This window comes from Capra hircus, chromosome 14 (assembly GCF_001704415.2).
Source record: "Capra hircus breed San Clemente chromosome 14, ASM170441v1, whole genome shotgun sequence".
Taxonomy (NCBI): Eukaryota; Metazoa; Chordata; class Mammalia; order Artiodactyla; family Bovidae; genus Capra; species Capra hircus.
Window position 1 is genome coordinate 80,938,066 of NC_030821.1, and position 15,415 is coordinate 80,953,480.

The following is a 15,415-nucleotide window of genomic DNA, read 5'->3' on the forward strand; positions in this document are numbered from 1 at the left end:
ACCTGCTCAAGTCTGAGCCTAGGGCCTTGCTGATGGGCCTCCAGGCACCGGGATTCGGTTTTATCCACCTCCAGTGAAACATTGATCGCTCCGTGCTATAGGACAGCATCTTTATTTTCATTTTAAAGGTTAAAAAAAAAAGGTGAAGAAATGGACTTTGGCTGACCCTTCTAACTAGTACAAGGGCTGGGGTCAGACAAGCAGTGCCTGGCTGAGGGCCAGCGGGACAGAGGCTGGAACTCTGGGAGAGGCTTGAGGCCGGGCGGTAGAGTGCGCAGCCGGTGGTGTGTCAGCCCTGTTCACAGACACCCCGCAGGTGGCAGGAAGGGGCTCCAGCACTTGGGCCTGCATGGGATGGGGCGGCCCCCCAACAAAGGCCCCATGTTTCTGGCTTTCCTGGCCTGTTGGTCCCTTCACGGACATGTTGAGAACCAAATCCTGCAGTCAGAGGCCAGGCCACAGGACCCTCCAGGGCTCCTGACCCAGGGAAGGGTCATCAGGGCCAGCTTTCCCTGTCCTTGCCAAGAGCTTAGGGTCCAGGGACAGGCCACACCCTGCTGTGTTCCCTGTGGGCCAGGGCCCCTCCTCCCTGCAGGGCTTGCAGGACAGAGGGGACCCAAGCCACCACAGGGGAGGGGCGTGGCCCGCACCTACTTCCTGCTGAGCTCCCTGGCCCGGCAGGTGGCAGCCTCCACAGCACTCATGGCCGTGGCCCGCAGCCCACCCTGCTCCAGCGCATGGAGCCCATAGATGGTCGTGCCGCCCGGTGTGCACACGTCAGTCCGCAGCTGAGCTGGGTGCTGCCCCTTCTGCAGAAGCACCTTGGCCGTCCCCTGGGGAGAGGCATTGGGGTTAAGGGGGGCGGTGCTGGCAGCCCGTCTGCAGCTCACCCCCCCAGCACCTCGTCTCAGCTCAGACTGGCTGGCCGCCTCCCCATGCTGACCCTCCCCTTCCACACGCTCCCTGGGCCATGCAGCAGAGTCTCACCAGCAGGGTCTGGGCAGCGATGCGGTGGGCCAGGCCACTGGGCATGCCCATTTTGATGGCACCTTCGGCCAAGGCTTCAGAGAAGGCACACACCTGTAGCAGTGGGGATGGGGTGGGAGTCAAAGCTAGCCCTCCCTGGGACTCGGCACCCAGCCTGGAGAAGACTGGGCACCTTCAGAACAAGGCGCAGGGCGCCAGCCACCAGAGCCAAGGCCGGAGCCCAGAGGTCTGCCAAGGGGCCAGCCTCAAAGGCCCAGGAAGGCACTGACAGGGGGTGGGCACACACAGGCAGCTGAGGACCATGGGCGGATCCCTGGGGACAGGGGCTATTGCGGGGGCTTGGGAAGGCCCCACTTTGCAGAGGGAGGGCTGCCCACCACACTCACAAAGGCTACGCCGCTACCGCTGAGGCCGGTGTGGACGTCCACCTGGGCCTCAGGCACCTCCTCGCACTGCCCGCAGGCCTCCAGCAGGGACCGCAGGAGCTGGGCCTCGTAGCTCCCAGCATGGCGGCCCCGCGCCATCACCATGGCACCCTCCTGGACGATGCAGGGCAGGTTGGGTGAGACCCTGAGCACCCGAGCTGTTGGGGGCAGCAGCTGCCAGAGAGAGGCTGCAGTCAGTGAGGCCTGTCCTGGCCGGCAGAGAGACTCTGCTCCCCAACCCACCCATGCCGGCTTCTGGAAGGGCCAGGCCTCAGCTGCAGCCGGTCTGGGATGTCCGGGGTGGGAAGTCGAGTCTGGTCAGCAGAGCCCAGCTTGGGGTCAGCATCTCAGCCCCACCGCACCCTCAAGGGCCGCTCACCTCCTCCAGGGTGCTCAGGGACACCCCGGCGGCTACGGACACCAAGATGTGCTCAGCAGTGACAGCAGGAGCCACCTGCACCAGCACAGCTGGAAGGATGTGGGGCTTGGTGGCGAAGAAGACGAGGGAGCAGCTGTGCAGCACCTCCGCGTTGGAGTGGGTGGTCTGGCAGCCCATGGCCTGCAGCAGGGACGCCGGGGCCAGGCCTGTCAGCGGGCATCCTCCAGTCCGCAGCACCCTCGCTGCAGACGGCTCTACTCCCAGTGGCCAGACCACCCATCCCGGCTCAGGACCCAACCTCAGGTGGGCCCTGACGGCAGCACGGCCTCAAGTCCTCTGAGCCCGTGAGTGCCCATGACGTTCCTGCCCACCCAGCACACACACCCCTTTACCCCACCCTGGCCCTCCATAACCTTGACATTCCTTCTGGACTTTGACCTCCCCTTCCCCAGCCCAGGCCATCTCAAAATTTTAGCCAAGTAAGCAGACTTCCCTGGCCCCAAGGAGCGTCTGAGGGACAGGAGCCAAGAGCCACCTGGGAGCTGCCCGGCTCACCCGGAAACGGCAGAGGTTCTTGTCGGAGGGCGCACTGGCCAGCACGTGCTCAGCTTCCACTTTTCCTGGAGGGAAAGGCAAAGAAGAGCGGGGGTGTCAGTGAGGAAGGCGGGGCGGTGGAGCAAGCCTGCCAGGTCTGCAAGTCTCTGAGGCTCAGCCACACCTGGGCCATCCTGAGCCTCTCCAGGAAGCCAGGAGCTCAGCAGGGCAGCTCCACTTGGCCGCGACCAGACCAGACCACCAGCCTCACTTGATTCTACCCGGCAGTCGTCACCACCTACCTGCTGCTGCTGCCAAGCCCAGACGCATTGCTGGACACAGGGACCAGGAGTTCGCCTTGTCTTGTGAGGACACGGATCCCAGGGACTGCTGCCTCTGGGAATGGGAAGACTGGGGAGGGGGCATGGTGGGTACAGAGGCCCAGGAAGGGAGGGTGCGGGGTAAGGGTGAACCCTGGGAAGAGGGTGTCTATGGGTATGTCTGTGCTGGGACATCCAAGCAGAGAATGTCTGTTTGGCAGAATCTGCTACAGGTCAGGTTTCTACAAGGTCTAACAAGAAGGCAGAAATACACCCCACAACCTGGACAGATGGTGGCAGCCACCATGCGTTGCCTGCGCTGTGTCAACACGAACTCTATGGAGCTGGGGGTAGCAGGTAACACTCCAAGTTTTACAAGTAAACCACTAAGGCCTGCAATAAACTGCTTTCTGATGATTTTCATGTCTCTAGACCTTGACATACAGCTAAAGGCAAAAAGCTAGTCCATAATCACCACACAAAGATCCTAAATAATGTGGAGCACGATCAGGACAGCACCACCATTCCTGCTGTAGTTCAGTTCAGTAGCTCAGTCGTGTCCGACTCTGCAACCCCATGGACTGCAGCACGCCAGGCTTCCATGTCCATCACCAACTCCCAGAGCTTGCTCAAACTCATGTCCATGGAGTCGGTGATGCCATCCAACCATCTCATCTTCTGTCATTCCCTTCTCCTCCTGTCTTCAATCTTTCCCAGCATCAGGGTCTTTTCCAAGGAAGTTCTTCACATCAGGTGGCCAAAGCATTGGAGTTTCAGCTTCAGCATCAGTCCTTCCAATGAATATTCAGAACTGATTTCCTTTAGGATGGACTGGTTGGATCTCCTTGCAGTCCAAGGGACTCTGAAAAGTCTTCTTCAACACCACAGTTCAAAAGCATCCATTCTTCGGTGCTCAGCTTTCTTTATAGTCCAGCTCTCACATCCATATATGACTACTGACAAAACCATAGCTTTGAATAGACCTACCTTTGTTGGGAAAGTAATGTCTCTGTGTTTTAATGTGCTGTGTAGGTTGGTCATAACTTTCCTTCCAAGGAGTAAGCATTTTTTAATTTCATGGCTGCAGTCACCCTCTGCCGTGATTTTGGAACCCCCAAAATAAAGTCTGTCACTGTTTCCATTGTTTCCCCATCCTTCTGCCATGAAGTGATGGGACTAGATGCCATGATCTTCTCAACCAATGATTTTGCCTGCCCCCAACACTGGCAGGGTCTGGAGACATTTTTGGCTCTCACAACTGGAGATGTTACTGACCTCTCGTGGGGAGAAGCCACTGAAGGGAGCTAAACACCCTACAATGTGAAGGACAGAGGATGATCTGGCTCCAAATGTGCAGTGCCGGATACTAGGAGTGCCGCTGGCAAACAAATCAAAAGGAGAGTCGTAGGTTCAGAGGGGCCAGGCAACTCAACAGAGGCACAAGATCTCACTCTAAGCTAGGACTGTCCAAGAGAAACATCACTCAACCCATACATGTCACTTTACAACTTCTAGTAGTCATATTAAACAATCAGGAAAAAACAAGTTTAATTATAATACATTTTATTTAACCTAAGGTAGCCAAAATGTTATTCTTCCAACAGGTAATCAATATTAAAAATTACTAAGACACATTACTTGCTTGTGTGCTGAATCTTCCAAACTTGGCGTATATGCTGTTTTATGCACTCAGTGTAATACCAGAGCACCTGACCTGCCTCCTGAGAATCCTGTATGCAGGTGAAGAAGCAACAGTTAAAACTGGACATGGAACAACAGACTGGTTCCAAATCGGGAAAGCAGTACGTCAAGGCTGTATATTGTCACCCTGCTTATTTAACTTATATGAAGAGTACATCATGAGAAACGCTGGGCTGGAAGAAGCTCAAGCTGGAATCAAGATTGCCGGGAGAAATATTAATAACCTCAGATATGCAGATGACACCACCTTTAGGGCAAAAAGCAAAGAAGAACTAAAAAGCCTCTTGATGAAAGTGAAAGAGGAGAGTCAGAAAGTTGGCTTAAAGCTCAACATTCAGAAAACTAAGATCATGGCATCTGGCCCCATCACTTCATGGGAAATAGATGGGGAAACAGTGGAAACAGAGTCAGACTTTATTTTCTTGGGCTCCAAAATCACTGCATACGGTGACTGCAGCCATAAAGTTAAAAGACATTTGTTGCTTGAAACAAAACCTATGACCAACCTGAGTGAGTGAAGTCGCTCAGTTGTGTCTGACTCTTTGCGACCCCATGAACTGTAGCCCACCAGGTTCCTCCATCCATGGGATTTTCCAGGCAAGAATACTGGAGTGGGTTGCCATTTCCTAGACAGCATATTAAAATGCAGAGACATCACTTTCCCAACAAAGGTCCATCTAGTCAAAGCTATGGCTTTTCCAGTAGTCATGTATGGATGTGAGGGTCGGACTATAAAGAAAGCTGAGAGCCCCAAAATTGATGTTTTCGAACTGTGGTGTTGGAGAAGACTCTTGAGAGTCCCCTGGACTGCAAGGAAATCAAACCAGTCCATCCTAAAGGAAATCAGAATATTCTTTGGAAGGACTGATGCTGAGGCTGAAACTCCAATATTTTGGCCACTTAATACGAAGAACTGACTCAATGGAAAAGACCCTGACGCTGGGAAAGATTGAAGGTGGGAGAAGGGGACGACACAGGGTGAGATGGTTGGATGGCATTACCGACTCGATGGACACGCGTTTGAGCAAGCTCCAGGAGCTGGTGATAGACAGGGAAGCCTGGCGTGCTGCGGTCCACGGGGTCGCAAAGAGTCAGATGCGACTGAACTGATGCACTCACAGTTCAGTTCAGTTCAGTTGCTCAGTTGTGTCCGACTCTTCGTGACCCCATGAATCACAGCACGTCAGGCCTCCCTGTCCATCACCAACTCCTGGAGTATACCCAAACTCACAAGTATCGATTCAGTGATGCCATCCAGCCATCTCATCCTCTGTCATCCCCTTCTCCTCCTGCCCCCAATCCCTCCCAGCATAAGGGTCTTTTCCAATGAGTCAACTCTTCGCATGAGGTGGCCAAAGTATTGGAGTTTCAGCCTCAGCATCAGTCCTTCCAATGAACACCCAGGACTGGTCTCCTTTAGGATGGACTGGTTGGATCTCCTTGCAGTCCAAGGGACTCTCAAGAGTCTTCTCTAGCACCACAGTTCAAAAGCATCAATTCTTCGGTGCTCAGCTTTCTTCACAGTCCAACTCTCACATCCATACATGACCACTGGAAAAACCATAGCCTTGACTAGATGGACCTTTGTTGGCAAAGTAATGTCTCTGCTTTTTAATATGCTGTGTAGGTTTTTCCTTCCAAGGAGTAAGTGTCTTTTAATTTCATGGCTGCAATCACCATCTGCAGTGATTCTGGAGCCCAAGAAAATAAAGTCTGACACTGTTTCCCCATCTACTTCCCATGAAGTGATGGGACCAGATACCACGATCTTAGCTTTCTGAATGTTGAGCTTTAAGCCAACTTTTTCACTCTCCTCTTTCACTTTCATCAAGAGGCTTTTGAGTTCCTCTTCACTTTCTGCCATAAGGGTGGTGTCATCTGCATATCTGAGGTTATTAATATTTCTCCCGGCAACCTTGATTCCAGCTTGTGCTTCATCCAGCCCAGCGTTTCTCATTATGTACTCTGCATATAAATTAAATAAGCAGGGTGACAATATACAGCCTTGACGTACTCCTTTTCCTATTTGGAACCAGTCTGTTGTTCCATGTCCAGTTCTAACTGTTGCTTCCTTACTTTCATATAGATTTCTCAAGAGGCAGGTCAGATGGTCTGGTATTCCCATCTCTTTCAGAATTTTCCACAGTTTACTGTGATCACAGAGTCAAACGCTTTGGCATAATCAATAAAGCAGAAATAGATGTTTTTCTGGAACTCTCTTGCTTTTTCCATGATCCAGAGGATGTTGGCAATTTGATCTCTGGTTCCTCTGCCTTTTCTAAAACCAGCTTGAACATCTGGAAGTTCACGGTTCACCTACTGCTGAAGCCTGGCTTGGAGAATTTTGAGCATTACTTTACTAGCGTGTGAGTTAAGTGCAATTGTGTGGTAGTTTGAGCATTCTTTGGCATTGCCTGTTTTGGGGATTGGAATGAAAACTGACCTTTTCCAGTCCTGTGGCCAGTGCTGAGTTTTCCAAATGTGCTGGCATATTGAGTGCAGCACTCTCACAGCATCATCTTTCAGGATTTGAAATAGCTCAATTGGAATTCCATCACCTCCACTAGCTTTGTTCGTAGTGATGCTTTCTAACAGCGCATCCCAATTCCGATCGCCTCGCGGTTACCGTGCGGACGGCTGACCTTGAGCTTCTCGACTATATCCCCTCCAGCCGCGCTCCCAGAGGAAAGGCAGAGTCCGCTAGCTGTCTTGGCCCACGCCCGCTGGCGAGCTCCACCCTGGGGCCCCTGCGTCTAGGGCGCCGCGCTGCTCTGGGATCCGCGGGGCAGGTGGGCATGGGACAGGTAAGCCCGCCCCTCCCACCTCAGGCAGGTCTCGGACGCCCACTGGCCCCGAGCCCGGGGTCCCCACGCGTCCTACGCCCGTGGCGCCCCACCTGCTTGGATGAGGCCCTGCGCGATGGCCTCCGCCATGCGGCCCGCGCCCACGAAGCCCACTCGCCTCCAGCCGGACTCCTCCGCCGCCGCCGCCATTACGCCGCCGCGCCGCGCCCCACCCACGCACTCAGCTGCGCCAATGGGCTGCGCGGGCCTCACTTGCGCTCGTCCGCAGGCTGCGGAGACCGAACGCTCCGCCCTCTCCCGGGGTTTCCGTGCGGGGGCGGGGCGCCGCGCAAAGCGTGGGGTACACAGGCCGGCTGCTGTACCGGGGTGCTCCGCTGGTGTGTGAATTTCGCAAGCAGCAACTTGAGAGGGTCTATTTACAAGCGAAGGGTCGAAAAGGGTGGAGGCTGCAGTGGGATGGGGTACCTCGCGGGGCCAATGGGAAAGCACTGATGGACACCGGCCAGCTGAGCTTCCAGGAAGGGGCGGCTGAGCAGATTCTGATGAAACTCCTGGCAGCCAGAATCCGGACTCCCGCTTATCACTGGTACAGATCAGGGGCTGTCGAGTGGGACTCTGCCGGCCTCGGGCCGGTTTCTGGGTGGGAACAGCGCGCTCTGGTTCTGTTTGGAGCCTGTGAGCAGTCGGGTGTGGAGGACCGGGCAGCCTATTCCGGGCTTGTGGTCAGCTTTCCCCCAGGTTGTAGTGGGTCTGAGTGACAGCATAAAATTGACGCAGCCAGTGAAACGTGGGAGCAGCGGTCTGCGGCTTTGCTGTTAAAGAAGCGCCTCAGGCCAGCCTGGGTTTTGGCTTCTGAGAGCCTCTCAGGGGGCTATGTAGGGAGGCAGGGGAGACCTTCCTGAGGTGTAGGTCCGCAGGAGAGACCTGGCCCCTCTAGTTGGTTCTAAGGAACAGAGTGTGAGGCTAGGGACAGGAAGCACCTTAGAGACTGAGAGGGGGAGGGTGGGTGTGGGGTGTGCTTGTAATTCTTGACTGACCTAGGAAAAATAAGCTAAGACTGCAGTTTTTAAGATTGCATTTTAAAAACGTTTTGATATTTTCTTTAAATTCTGCTTTAGCACGTTCTAAATTCTTCAACGGGCTTACCAGGTGGCTCGGTGGAAAGAATCTTCCTGCAACACAGGAGATGCAGTTTCAATCCCAGTGTTGGCAAGATACCCTGGAGGAGGAAATGGCAACCCACTCCAGTATTCTTGCCTGGGAAATCCCATGGATAGAGGAGCCTCGCGGGCTCCATGGGGTCACAAAAAGAATGAGACACGACTTAACAACTAAAAAATTCTTCAACAATGAGAGTCCCTCACTCACTCAACACTGTCCCTTCAGTGAGAAGGCCCTGCTCTGGTGCTGGGAATGAAGCCCTCACAGCAGCAGAATGGACAGCCAAAGCCCTACCTGCAGACCTGCCCCTCTATGATACACACACCCCTCAAGGGACAGCTCAGGACACGCAACCACTATTAGTGTCCTCCCAGGCACGTCCAGGCCGTTCTGCTCCTGCCCCCTTTCTCACAGGGCTGATCCAAGATCCATCTCAGGTGCCAGCCCTGCCCATCTCCCTTAACCAGCAGACCCTTCATTCACAAATTGTTGCCACCCGGGGTATACCATGAAGGTGGACCTGGTCCTGGAGCTCTGAGTCCTGTGGGGGGGGGGAGGGGAGGAACTTCTGGAGAAGCAGGCCGGTGGGGTGGGCCTCAGAGAGGAATAAACCGTCTGGACAGAGACCGAGAAGGTAGGGAGGCACTGACACTATTGGGGAGAGTAATGGGGTGCTGACAAACGCAGTGTGTGGTCAGCTTGATGGGGTGCAGAAGTTGGGACTGTGTGCCTAGCACGGGGGGACAGCCGATGCTGCCCAGATAAACAAAAGATGTCATGATCGTGTGGGCACACCAGTCACTGGTCCACACTCATGAAGAGGGGACCTGAGAAGAAGGGGCTCCCAGAGCCAGGGAAGGTGCCTGGGTCCTGAGGGAGGCAGTCCCACTCCGGCCTGGAGGCTGGCACCCGCAGAACTGCCTGAACAGCCAGGGTGCCAGTGGGTCAACCCGTCTAGAACTTCCTATTGAGGAAGGTGCCACTCACCTCCCTGCCCGCTAGGCCCACTCCTGTGTGACACCTGTCACTGTCCTCGGGAGGACAGGCTGGGCCCCAGCACCCAAGCCACCACATGAGGGCTAGGGAGATGAAGGGCCAGGTCGGGCTCCTCTCTGCTGGGGCCCCAGGGGAGCCTGAACCAGCAGACCGACACTCTCAGATCCCTCTGTGCCCGCCCGGCCTATCCAAACCCAGACCCGGCCTCTTTCCCCAAAGTCCTGGGAGGAAGCAGGGGAGCCCTGGGGAGTGCGGTTACCCAGGCCCGCATGTGGCCGTGTGGGGAGAGGCTGGCTCTGGCCACCGCACTGGGACCATTGCAGGTGCCCTACCCTTTGTCCCTACCAGCTGACAGCTCACCCTCTCCTGCCACCTGCCCACTCACCACTTCTCTGTGTCTCCGCCCACTGCCACCCTTCTGCCCCAGGGACAGTTGGTCACCATGGCCCAGCAGCTCTTGGGGGGCTGGCTAGGCTCAGGAGGCAGTGCTGCGGTGGGGACGGGGGTGGCTGGCACACAGGCCTGTGAAAATGCTCTTTATTGGCTCCCAGGGATTGGAAGCGGACACTCAGGGATGGAGTTGGGGAGCAGGGTGCTGGGCTTGGCTTCCCTGATGTGGACGGAGGCCCCACCAGACAGTCACTGAGGCCTGCCTCAGCAGATGGAGTGGAGCAGAGGCCACCATCAGGAGGGCAGGCGGTGCCCCCAGCTCCTGGCAGTTTCTGAGAGTGGCTGCTGCTGGGTGCTGCCGGCCGGGCGCTGGGGAGGAGGTGGACCAGCTCCGGCCACAGGCTTCACTTCCGGGCCTGCTCATAGTTGTCCATGAACCAGGCACAGGTCTCCTTCACAGCTGCAGAGGCAGGCAGGTGAGGGCCAGGGCGGTCCTGACCTCCCCAGAAGGAAGATGGGGACCCAGGGAGTCCTGCCTCTGTGGTGAGGTCACGGAGGCCAAACCCGTGGAGCGTTCCCCCCAACTGGCACTGGGAAAGCTGAGGCCCGGGCAGGGGCAGGGGTGGGCCCCGGGAGAGGCCGGAAGCCCCTGAGGAACAGGGTGGGAGGCTCACCCTGCTTGAAGGGCGTGAACCGGAAGTCGGGCAGGTAGGCCCGCAGCTTGGCATTACTGGCCGTCTTCTTAAACTGCCCATCTGACTTGGTTGTATCAAACTGGGCACCTGGTCAAGGCCTCAGCACAAGGGGAAGCCCCACTGCCCCCTGCCTGCCCTTGAGCCCGGCCCAGCTTTCCCAGGAGAAGCCTCCAGGGCAGAGCAGCAGTGCCCCCACCCCCTGGCCCCCAGGGTGAGTGCCATGGGGGCATCAGGGCACAGTCTCCTGCAGGGAGGCCCGAGGCACCCCAGCCTCTGACCAAAGGATACAGTGACCTCCCCGTGGAAGTCCATGGCCTCCACCACGGCCTCAGCTGCCTCCTGGACAGATACCTCGTCCTCCTCGCCCACTGTGGGGAGCCAGGGGCCAAAGGCCAGGTCAGGCCCTCACTGCCCGGCCCTCAGAAGTCCCCTCCCTGCTCGGCAGCTCCAGGGACAGATAGGGTTGCCCCTGGATGGTGGGGGTGGGGACGGAGCTGCTGGGCGCCCACCTGACAGGATGATGGGCTCCACCTCGTTGTATTCCCGCAGGGCCCAGATAAAGAGCCGGGCCAGGTCCTGCCGGTCAGACGTCTGGGGTCAGAGGCCACCAGTGACAGCCCACGGGTGCATGTCCCCTCTCCAGCCCAGGTCCCTCCCTTTGGGCAGTGGCCAGCCAGCTGTGCCCCAACACCCTCCTCCCGATGAGCTCAGAGCTACCCCAGCAACTCTCCAGGGACAGGAACCTACAGGGCCCCAGCGAGGATGGGGGCAGCCTGGACCCCCACACTTTCCCAGGCTCCCTCCCGCCTGCCCACGGCCAGCTCGGCGGCCCCAGGAGACGTTCTGGGGGACAGCCGTGCCCCCCTACAGCACCAACCAGTGAGTAGATGAACTGCCTCCGGGGCCTCCCCGTGCCCCACACCGTCAAGGCTGAGCCGCTGCCTGTGGGTCAGGAGGGCAGGTGTCAGAGGGGCTGTGGCAGCATCAGCTACCTGCCCCCCACTGCACCGGGCTGTGCCCCAGGGGCCCCCGCGGGCAGCGGGCACTCACTCTTGGCCAGGTGCACCTTGTGGATGAGGCCAGGCAGTACGTGGCCATCCTCGATACTGAAGTTGTCGTGGGGCCCGAAGACGTTGGTGGGGATGACAGCGGTGAAGGTGCAGCCGTGCTGCTGGAAGTAGGCCCTGCGGCGGCAGAGCGTCCCCTCTGGCCCTCACCCTGGGGCCACTGGCCCGTCCCACCCCGAGTCCCACCCCAGCCAAGGTCTGGGAGCCCTGACAGGCTGCCCCCTGAGCCCACCCACCGCGGGGCACCCAGGCCCCCTTCCCCAGCCTTGACTGGCCTCTGCCCAGGGGGCGTAGGAGGAGGACCTGTTCTGCACATCAATCATCCTCTTGGCGTAAGAGTAGCCAAAATTGCTGCTGTGCGGTGGCCCGTTGTGAATCTGGGGGAGCAGAGGACCTGCTGCTTCTCAGCCCCGCCCCCAGGCCAGGCCCCACCCTGCCCAGGCTCCTCCCCTTACCATGGTCTCATCGATAGGGTAGGTGGTCTTGTCTGGGAAGATGCAGGTGGACAGGCAGGAGACTACCTTGCGCACGCCCACCTCGAAGGCCGAGTGTAGCACATTATCATTGATGTGTATGTTTTTCCTCTGCAGGGCGGGGGGCGCGGGGGGTGGTGGGAAGCAGGGGTCAGGCTCCTCCAGGAACGGTCTGAAGCCTCACCTGCTCCTCCAGGGACTGAAGTGGGGACGGACCCTGGAGGCCGCATCTGAGCCTGAGTTCCAACTACTCCCAGCGCCCGCCCCCAGGACTGCAGGAGGGTCTAGGCCTGCCTCCCCTGAAGCTGCAGGAGGACCTTGGAGGAGAGGGCTACACCCCAAGCTCAGGGCTGAGCCCCACCCTCAGGGGCTGCTGAGGTGGTTCAGGCACCCAGGGGGCCCAATCTGGCCCTGAGGCAGGGAGGGAAGATGGGGCCCTTCCACACCCCCAACCCAGGAGCTCACCCCTGGCTCTACTGCTCAGCAGCAGTGAAGCCTTGGCTGGCCACACCCCTCCTCGGGCCTCACTTCCCTCTCCAAGAACATGAGCTGGCCGGGGCATTTGGGTGGTCTGGGGAGAGGGGAGAGGTGGTGGTCAGGCAGCTTCCTGGGAAGGCTGTCGCTGAGACGAGGAGGACAGACCCCCGTGCATAATCTAGTCTAAGCTTCCACCATCCCAGGCCCAAAGCAGGGCTGAACCACACCAAGGCCAGTGGCAGAGATAGGGACAGCCCTCAGGGGCAAAGCCTGGCAGGGGCAGGGCCCTGGAAGAGCGCAGCTTACACCTCAGCAGCCCAGGGTGCACCCCAGGCTCAGTGCAGCTGGACCTCCTGGGAGCAGGGGCATTTGGAGGCCCAGGAGGAAGGAAGCAGTTGGGGCAGGGTCACACGCCAAATGCTGGCTTCTCTCAGCTCACCCAAACCCCATTTACCTCTTGGGCTTTCCCTATCGGGCCAAATGTCCCCAAGCCTACCTGTGTGCCCCTCTGCCTACAGCCCAAGTGTAGGGCACTGGGGGCCCTCGGGGCTGCCCCACCTGCTGGGCCAAGCCTTGACCCTCAGGAACTTCGTGCGGCCAGAACAAGAGCTTGGGAAGCTGGCCAAAAAGCCCCCAAAATCTGGGATCCTGGCTCCCAGTGCTCACTGGGGCTCTCCCTTACCCAGAAGTCCAAATTGTATTTGATATTCCGGAACAGGCCCCCCACCATTGCAGCAAGATGGATGACGTGTGTGGGCTGGACCTGTTGAAACAGCGCTCGGGTCTGTGCAGCATCCCTGTGGGGAAGCCAGGCCATCAGGGGCTGCTTGGAGGCCCGAGGGAACAAGCACCCTGGCTCAAGGCACTGGGGGCAGGAGCCAGGGAGGGCCAAAGGCGGGAGGGGCTGCCAAAAGGGAAAGTGGCCAGGCCAGGCCAGGCTGTGGCTGGTAGGAGAGTGTGGGCTTCCAGGAAGAGAAAGGAGGAAGTTTGCCCGGGAGCAAAGCTGTGCACATCCTGGCCAGGCCAGCCACCTGGCAGGGAGGGCCCGGATGCGAGGCCCTGCCAGGGACAGGGCTGCCCAGAGCACTCAGTCTGGAGAGGGCACAGTGGGTGTACTCCAGGGAGGGGTGGACTCACGTGAGATCGGCATCCTTGGAGGAGACAAACACCCAGTCCTCTCCGGGCAGCCTGGCCCCATCTTCTACCACCTTCTGGATGGCTCTGCCCACCAGCCCTGAGCCCCCCGTCACTAGGATCCGCCTGGTCCCCAGAGGATCGCCCATGGTAGCTACACCTGTAGGGCCAAATGGTGCGAGGCTGAGGCCATTGCTACCATCCCACAGAACCCCACTCCCCTGAGCTGCCACAGCCCAGGGTCACTGCCCCTAGCACTGGGGCACAGTATGTGGTCACCAGGCCAGGGAGACTGCCTGCTGGGGACCAGGCAGACCCAGCTAGCCTGAGCCATCTGCTCCTCTCAGCTCTGTTCCCCAGGGAGCCCCGTGCCTACCAGTCAGCCTGGAGAACCAGGCTCTGCCCTGCGGGCCCAACCCTGACCCCCACTGGGCCAAGGAGAACATTTGGCTCCTTTCTGGCTCACAAGAAGGAAGGCAGCCAACCTTGGGTCTGGGGCTTTCTGGCCAAAGTCCATATGCTACTGACTGCGGGAAGGGGTGGTGCCTGTGTTTGCAGCCCAGTGCCCACTTCAGCTAGCCTTGGAAAGCTTGGTTCCTTCTGGGCAGGCAGAGCTTCTGGCTACCTGGAGAAATGGACAGGCCTCAGGGCGCCACCACCTCATAGCACCCTATCCTGGGGGTTGGAAATCTGCTTGGGCAACTACAGGAGGACTTTGAACTCCCTGATGCAGAGCCCGACGGGCAGCCCAGACCAGAGGGGGCCCTTCCCGGACCATTCTGATGGCACGAGCAGTGTAGCAGCAGGCCCTGGGGTAGACGCTACCGCGGCCGGGCCCCTCCCACGTTTCCCCAGGCGCTTCCCAAGCCCTCCACCCCTGGACCCACCTCTGAGCCCACTCGCACAGTGCAGTTGGGCCCCTTTCCGTGCTTCCTGGTCCCTCCCACGCCCCCACTTCCCGGCACCCTTCAGGCATTTCTGATTGTCACGGGGCACCCAAGGTCCAGGCCCCGGCTCGCCATGCCACGCCCCCACCATCCCCTCCCGAGGTCCCCTCAGCGCCCCTCGCCTTCTTACCTGCGCCTTACCCCACCTGCCCGCAGAGCCGCTTCCGGCGCCGGCTGAGCGTCCAGCCACGCGCCGGGGCCAGGTAGAGTGGGCAGGACCAGGTCGGGCCGTCCCGCGGCACTCTGGGAAGTGGAGTCCTCGAGGGCCGCCCCGGGCATTGCTGGGACATGAAGTCCAGAGCCGCGCAGTAGCCTGGGAAATGTAGTTCCCGTCGGCTCCGCCTCCCCTAGGCCGATCACTGCTAGCCTCTAACCCCGACGGTGCCGGCGTTGGGGCTGTGGGAGAGGACGCGAGGCTGCGGATCTCCGAAAGCCCGCAGACTCTGGACGGAGGAGTAGCGGCAGGGCCAAAGAATATTCTGAACACGGAGGAGCTGCAGCTGCTCGGTGCTTTCCTAGGGTAAAAACTGCATTTGTGAGAAGCAACTGCAACAATTACTATATTCGGGACACTGAGGGGGACAGTATATAAAATATACTTTAATAAATACATTAAAAAGACAAACACATTTCACGAAATTATTAATAGCAGGAGATCACTTGGGGGCCACTGCTGTAGTTCAGGTAATAACGACTCAGAAGTTTACTGACTGAAGCAAGATCAAGTTGGAAGAATTAAGAGGATTCCTGCTTCATTGGCTAGGCAAGCTATGGGAGGAAGTTAGGTACAAAGCCTGATGTGATGGTTGGTGTCAACTGGTTATGTGTCATCTTGGCGATTCACACACAAATCTAGGTGCTGCCAGTGAAGATACTTCATAGACAGTAGCATCTTAGACCAGGTGACTTGAAGAAAACTAGACTT

The 15,415-nt window shown here is 58.2% G+C and overlaps 2 protein-coding genes across 4 annotated transcripts; both read right to left on the bottom strand.

Annotated features, from left to right (window-relative positions):
- PYCRL (pyrroline-5-carboxylate reductase-like) lies at nt 97-7,402 on the bottom strand. The gene is made up of 6 exons (XM_005688914.3): nt 7,243-7,402; nt 2,347-2,411; nt 1,792-1,971; nt 1,374-1,586; nt 988-1,080; nt 97-833 (listed from the first exon to the last, which is right to left on the bottom strand). Exons 1-6 carry the CDS (start codon nt 7,337-7,339, stop codon nt 651-653), a joined length of 831 nt encoding a protein of 276 aa, XP_005688971.2. The 5' UTR covers nt 7,340-7,402; the 3' UTR covers nt 97-650.
- On the bottom strand, nt 9,814-14,745 carry TSTA3 (tissue specific transplantation antigen P35B). 3 transcript variants are annotated; one of them, XM_018058684.1, is made up of 11 exons: nt 14,621-14,745; nt 13,547-13,703; nt 13,092-13,206; nt 11,915-12,043; nt 11,763-11,836; nt 11,443-11,576; nt 11,270-11,334; nt 10,902-10,968; nt 10,681-10,760; nt 10,372-10,471; nt 9,814-10,157 (listed from the first exon to the last, which is right to left on the bottom strand). In XM_018058684.1, the coding sequence occupies exons 2-11, from the start codon at nt 13,690-13,692 to the stop codon at nt 10,102-10,104; spliced, it is 966 nt and encodes a 321-aa protein (XP_017914173.1). In that variant the 5' UTR covers nt 13,693-13,703; nt 14,621-14,745; the 3' UTR covers nt 9,814-10,101. The 3 variants fall into 3 exon arrangements, with proteins under 3 accessions (XP_017914173.1, XP_017914172.1, XP_013824514.2); XM_018058683.1 differs by lacking the exon at nt 14,621-14,745 and adding an exon at nt 14,431-14,571; XM_013969060.2 differs by lacking the exon at nt 14,621-14,745 and adding an exon at nt 14,029-14,168.

Bases quoted from the DNA above. Each gene is read 5' to 3' on its own strand.
- TSTA3 (XM_018058684.1), bottom strand. From the start codon at position 13,692: ATGGGCGATCCTCTGGGGACCAGGCGGATCCTAGTGACGGGGGGCTCA. The intron at 11,837-11,914 runs GTAAGGGGAGGA...CTGCTCCCCCAG, and splicing joins ACCCTATCGATGAGACCATG to ATTCACAACGGGCCACCGCA. The intron at 10,761-10,901 runs GTGGGCGCCCAG...GGCTCCCCACAG, and splicing joins GGAGCCCATCATCCTGTCAG to TGGGCGAGGAGGACGAGGTA.
- PYCRL (XM_005688914.3), bottom strand. From the start codon at position 7,339: ATGGCGGCGGCGGCGGAGGAGTCCGGCTGGAGGCGAGTGGGCTTCGTG. The intron at 1,972-2,346 runs GTGAGCCGGGCA...TCCCTGCTGCAG, and splicing joins AGAACCTCTGCCGTTTCCGG to GCCATGGGCTGCCAGACCAC. The intron at 1,587-1,791 runs GTGAGCGGCCCT...TCTCTCTGGCAG, and splicing joins CCCTGAGCACCCTGGAGGAG to CTGCTGCCCCCAACAGCTCG.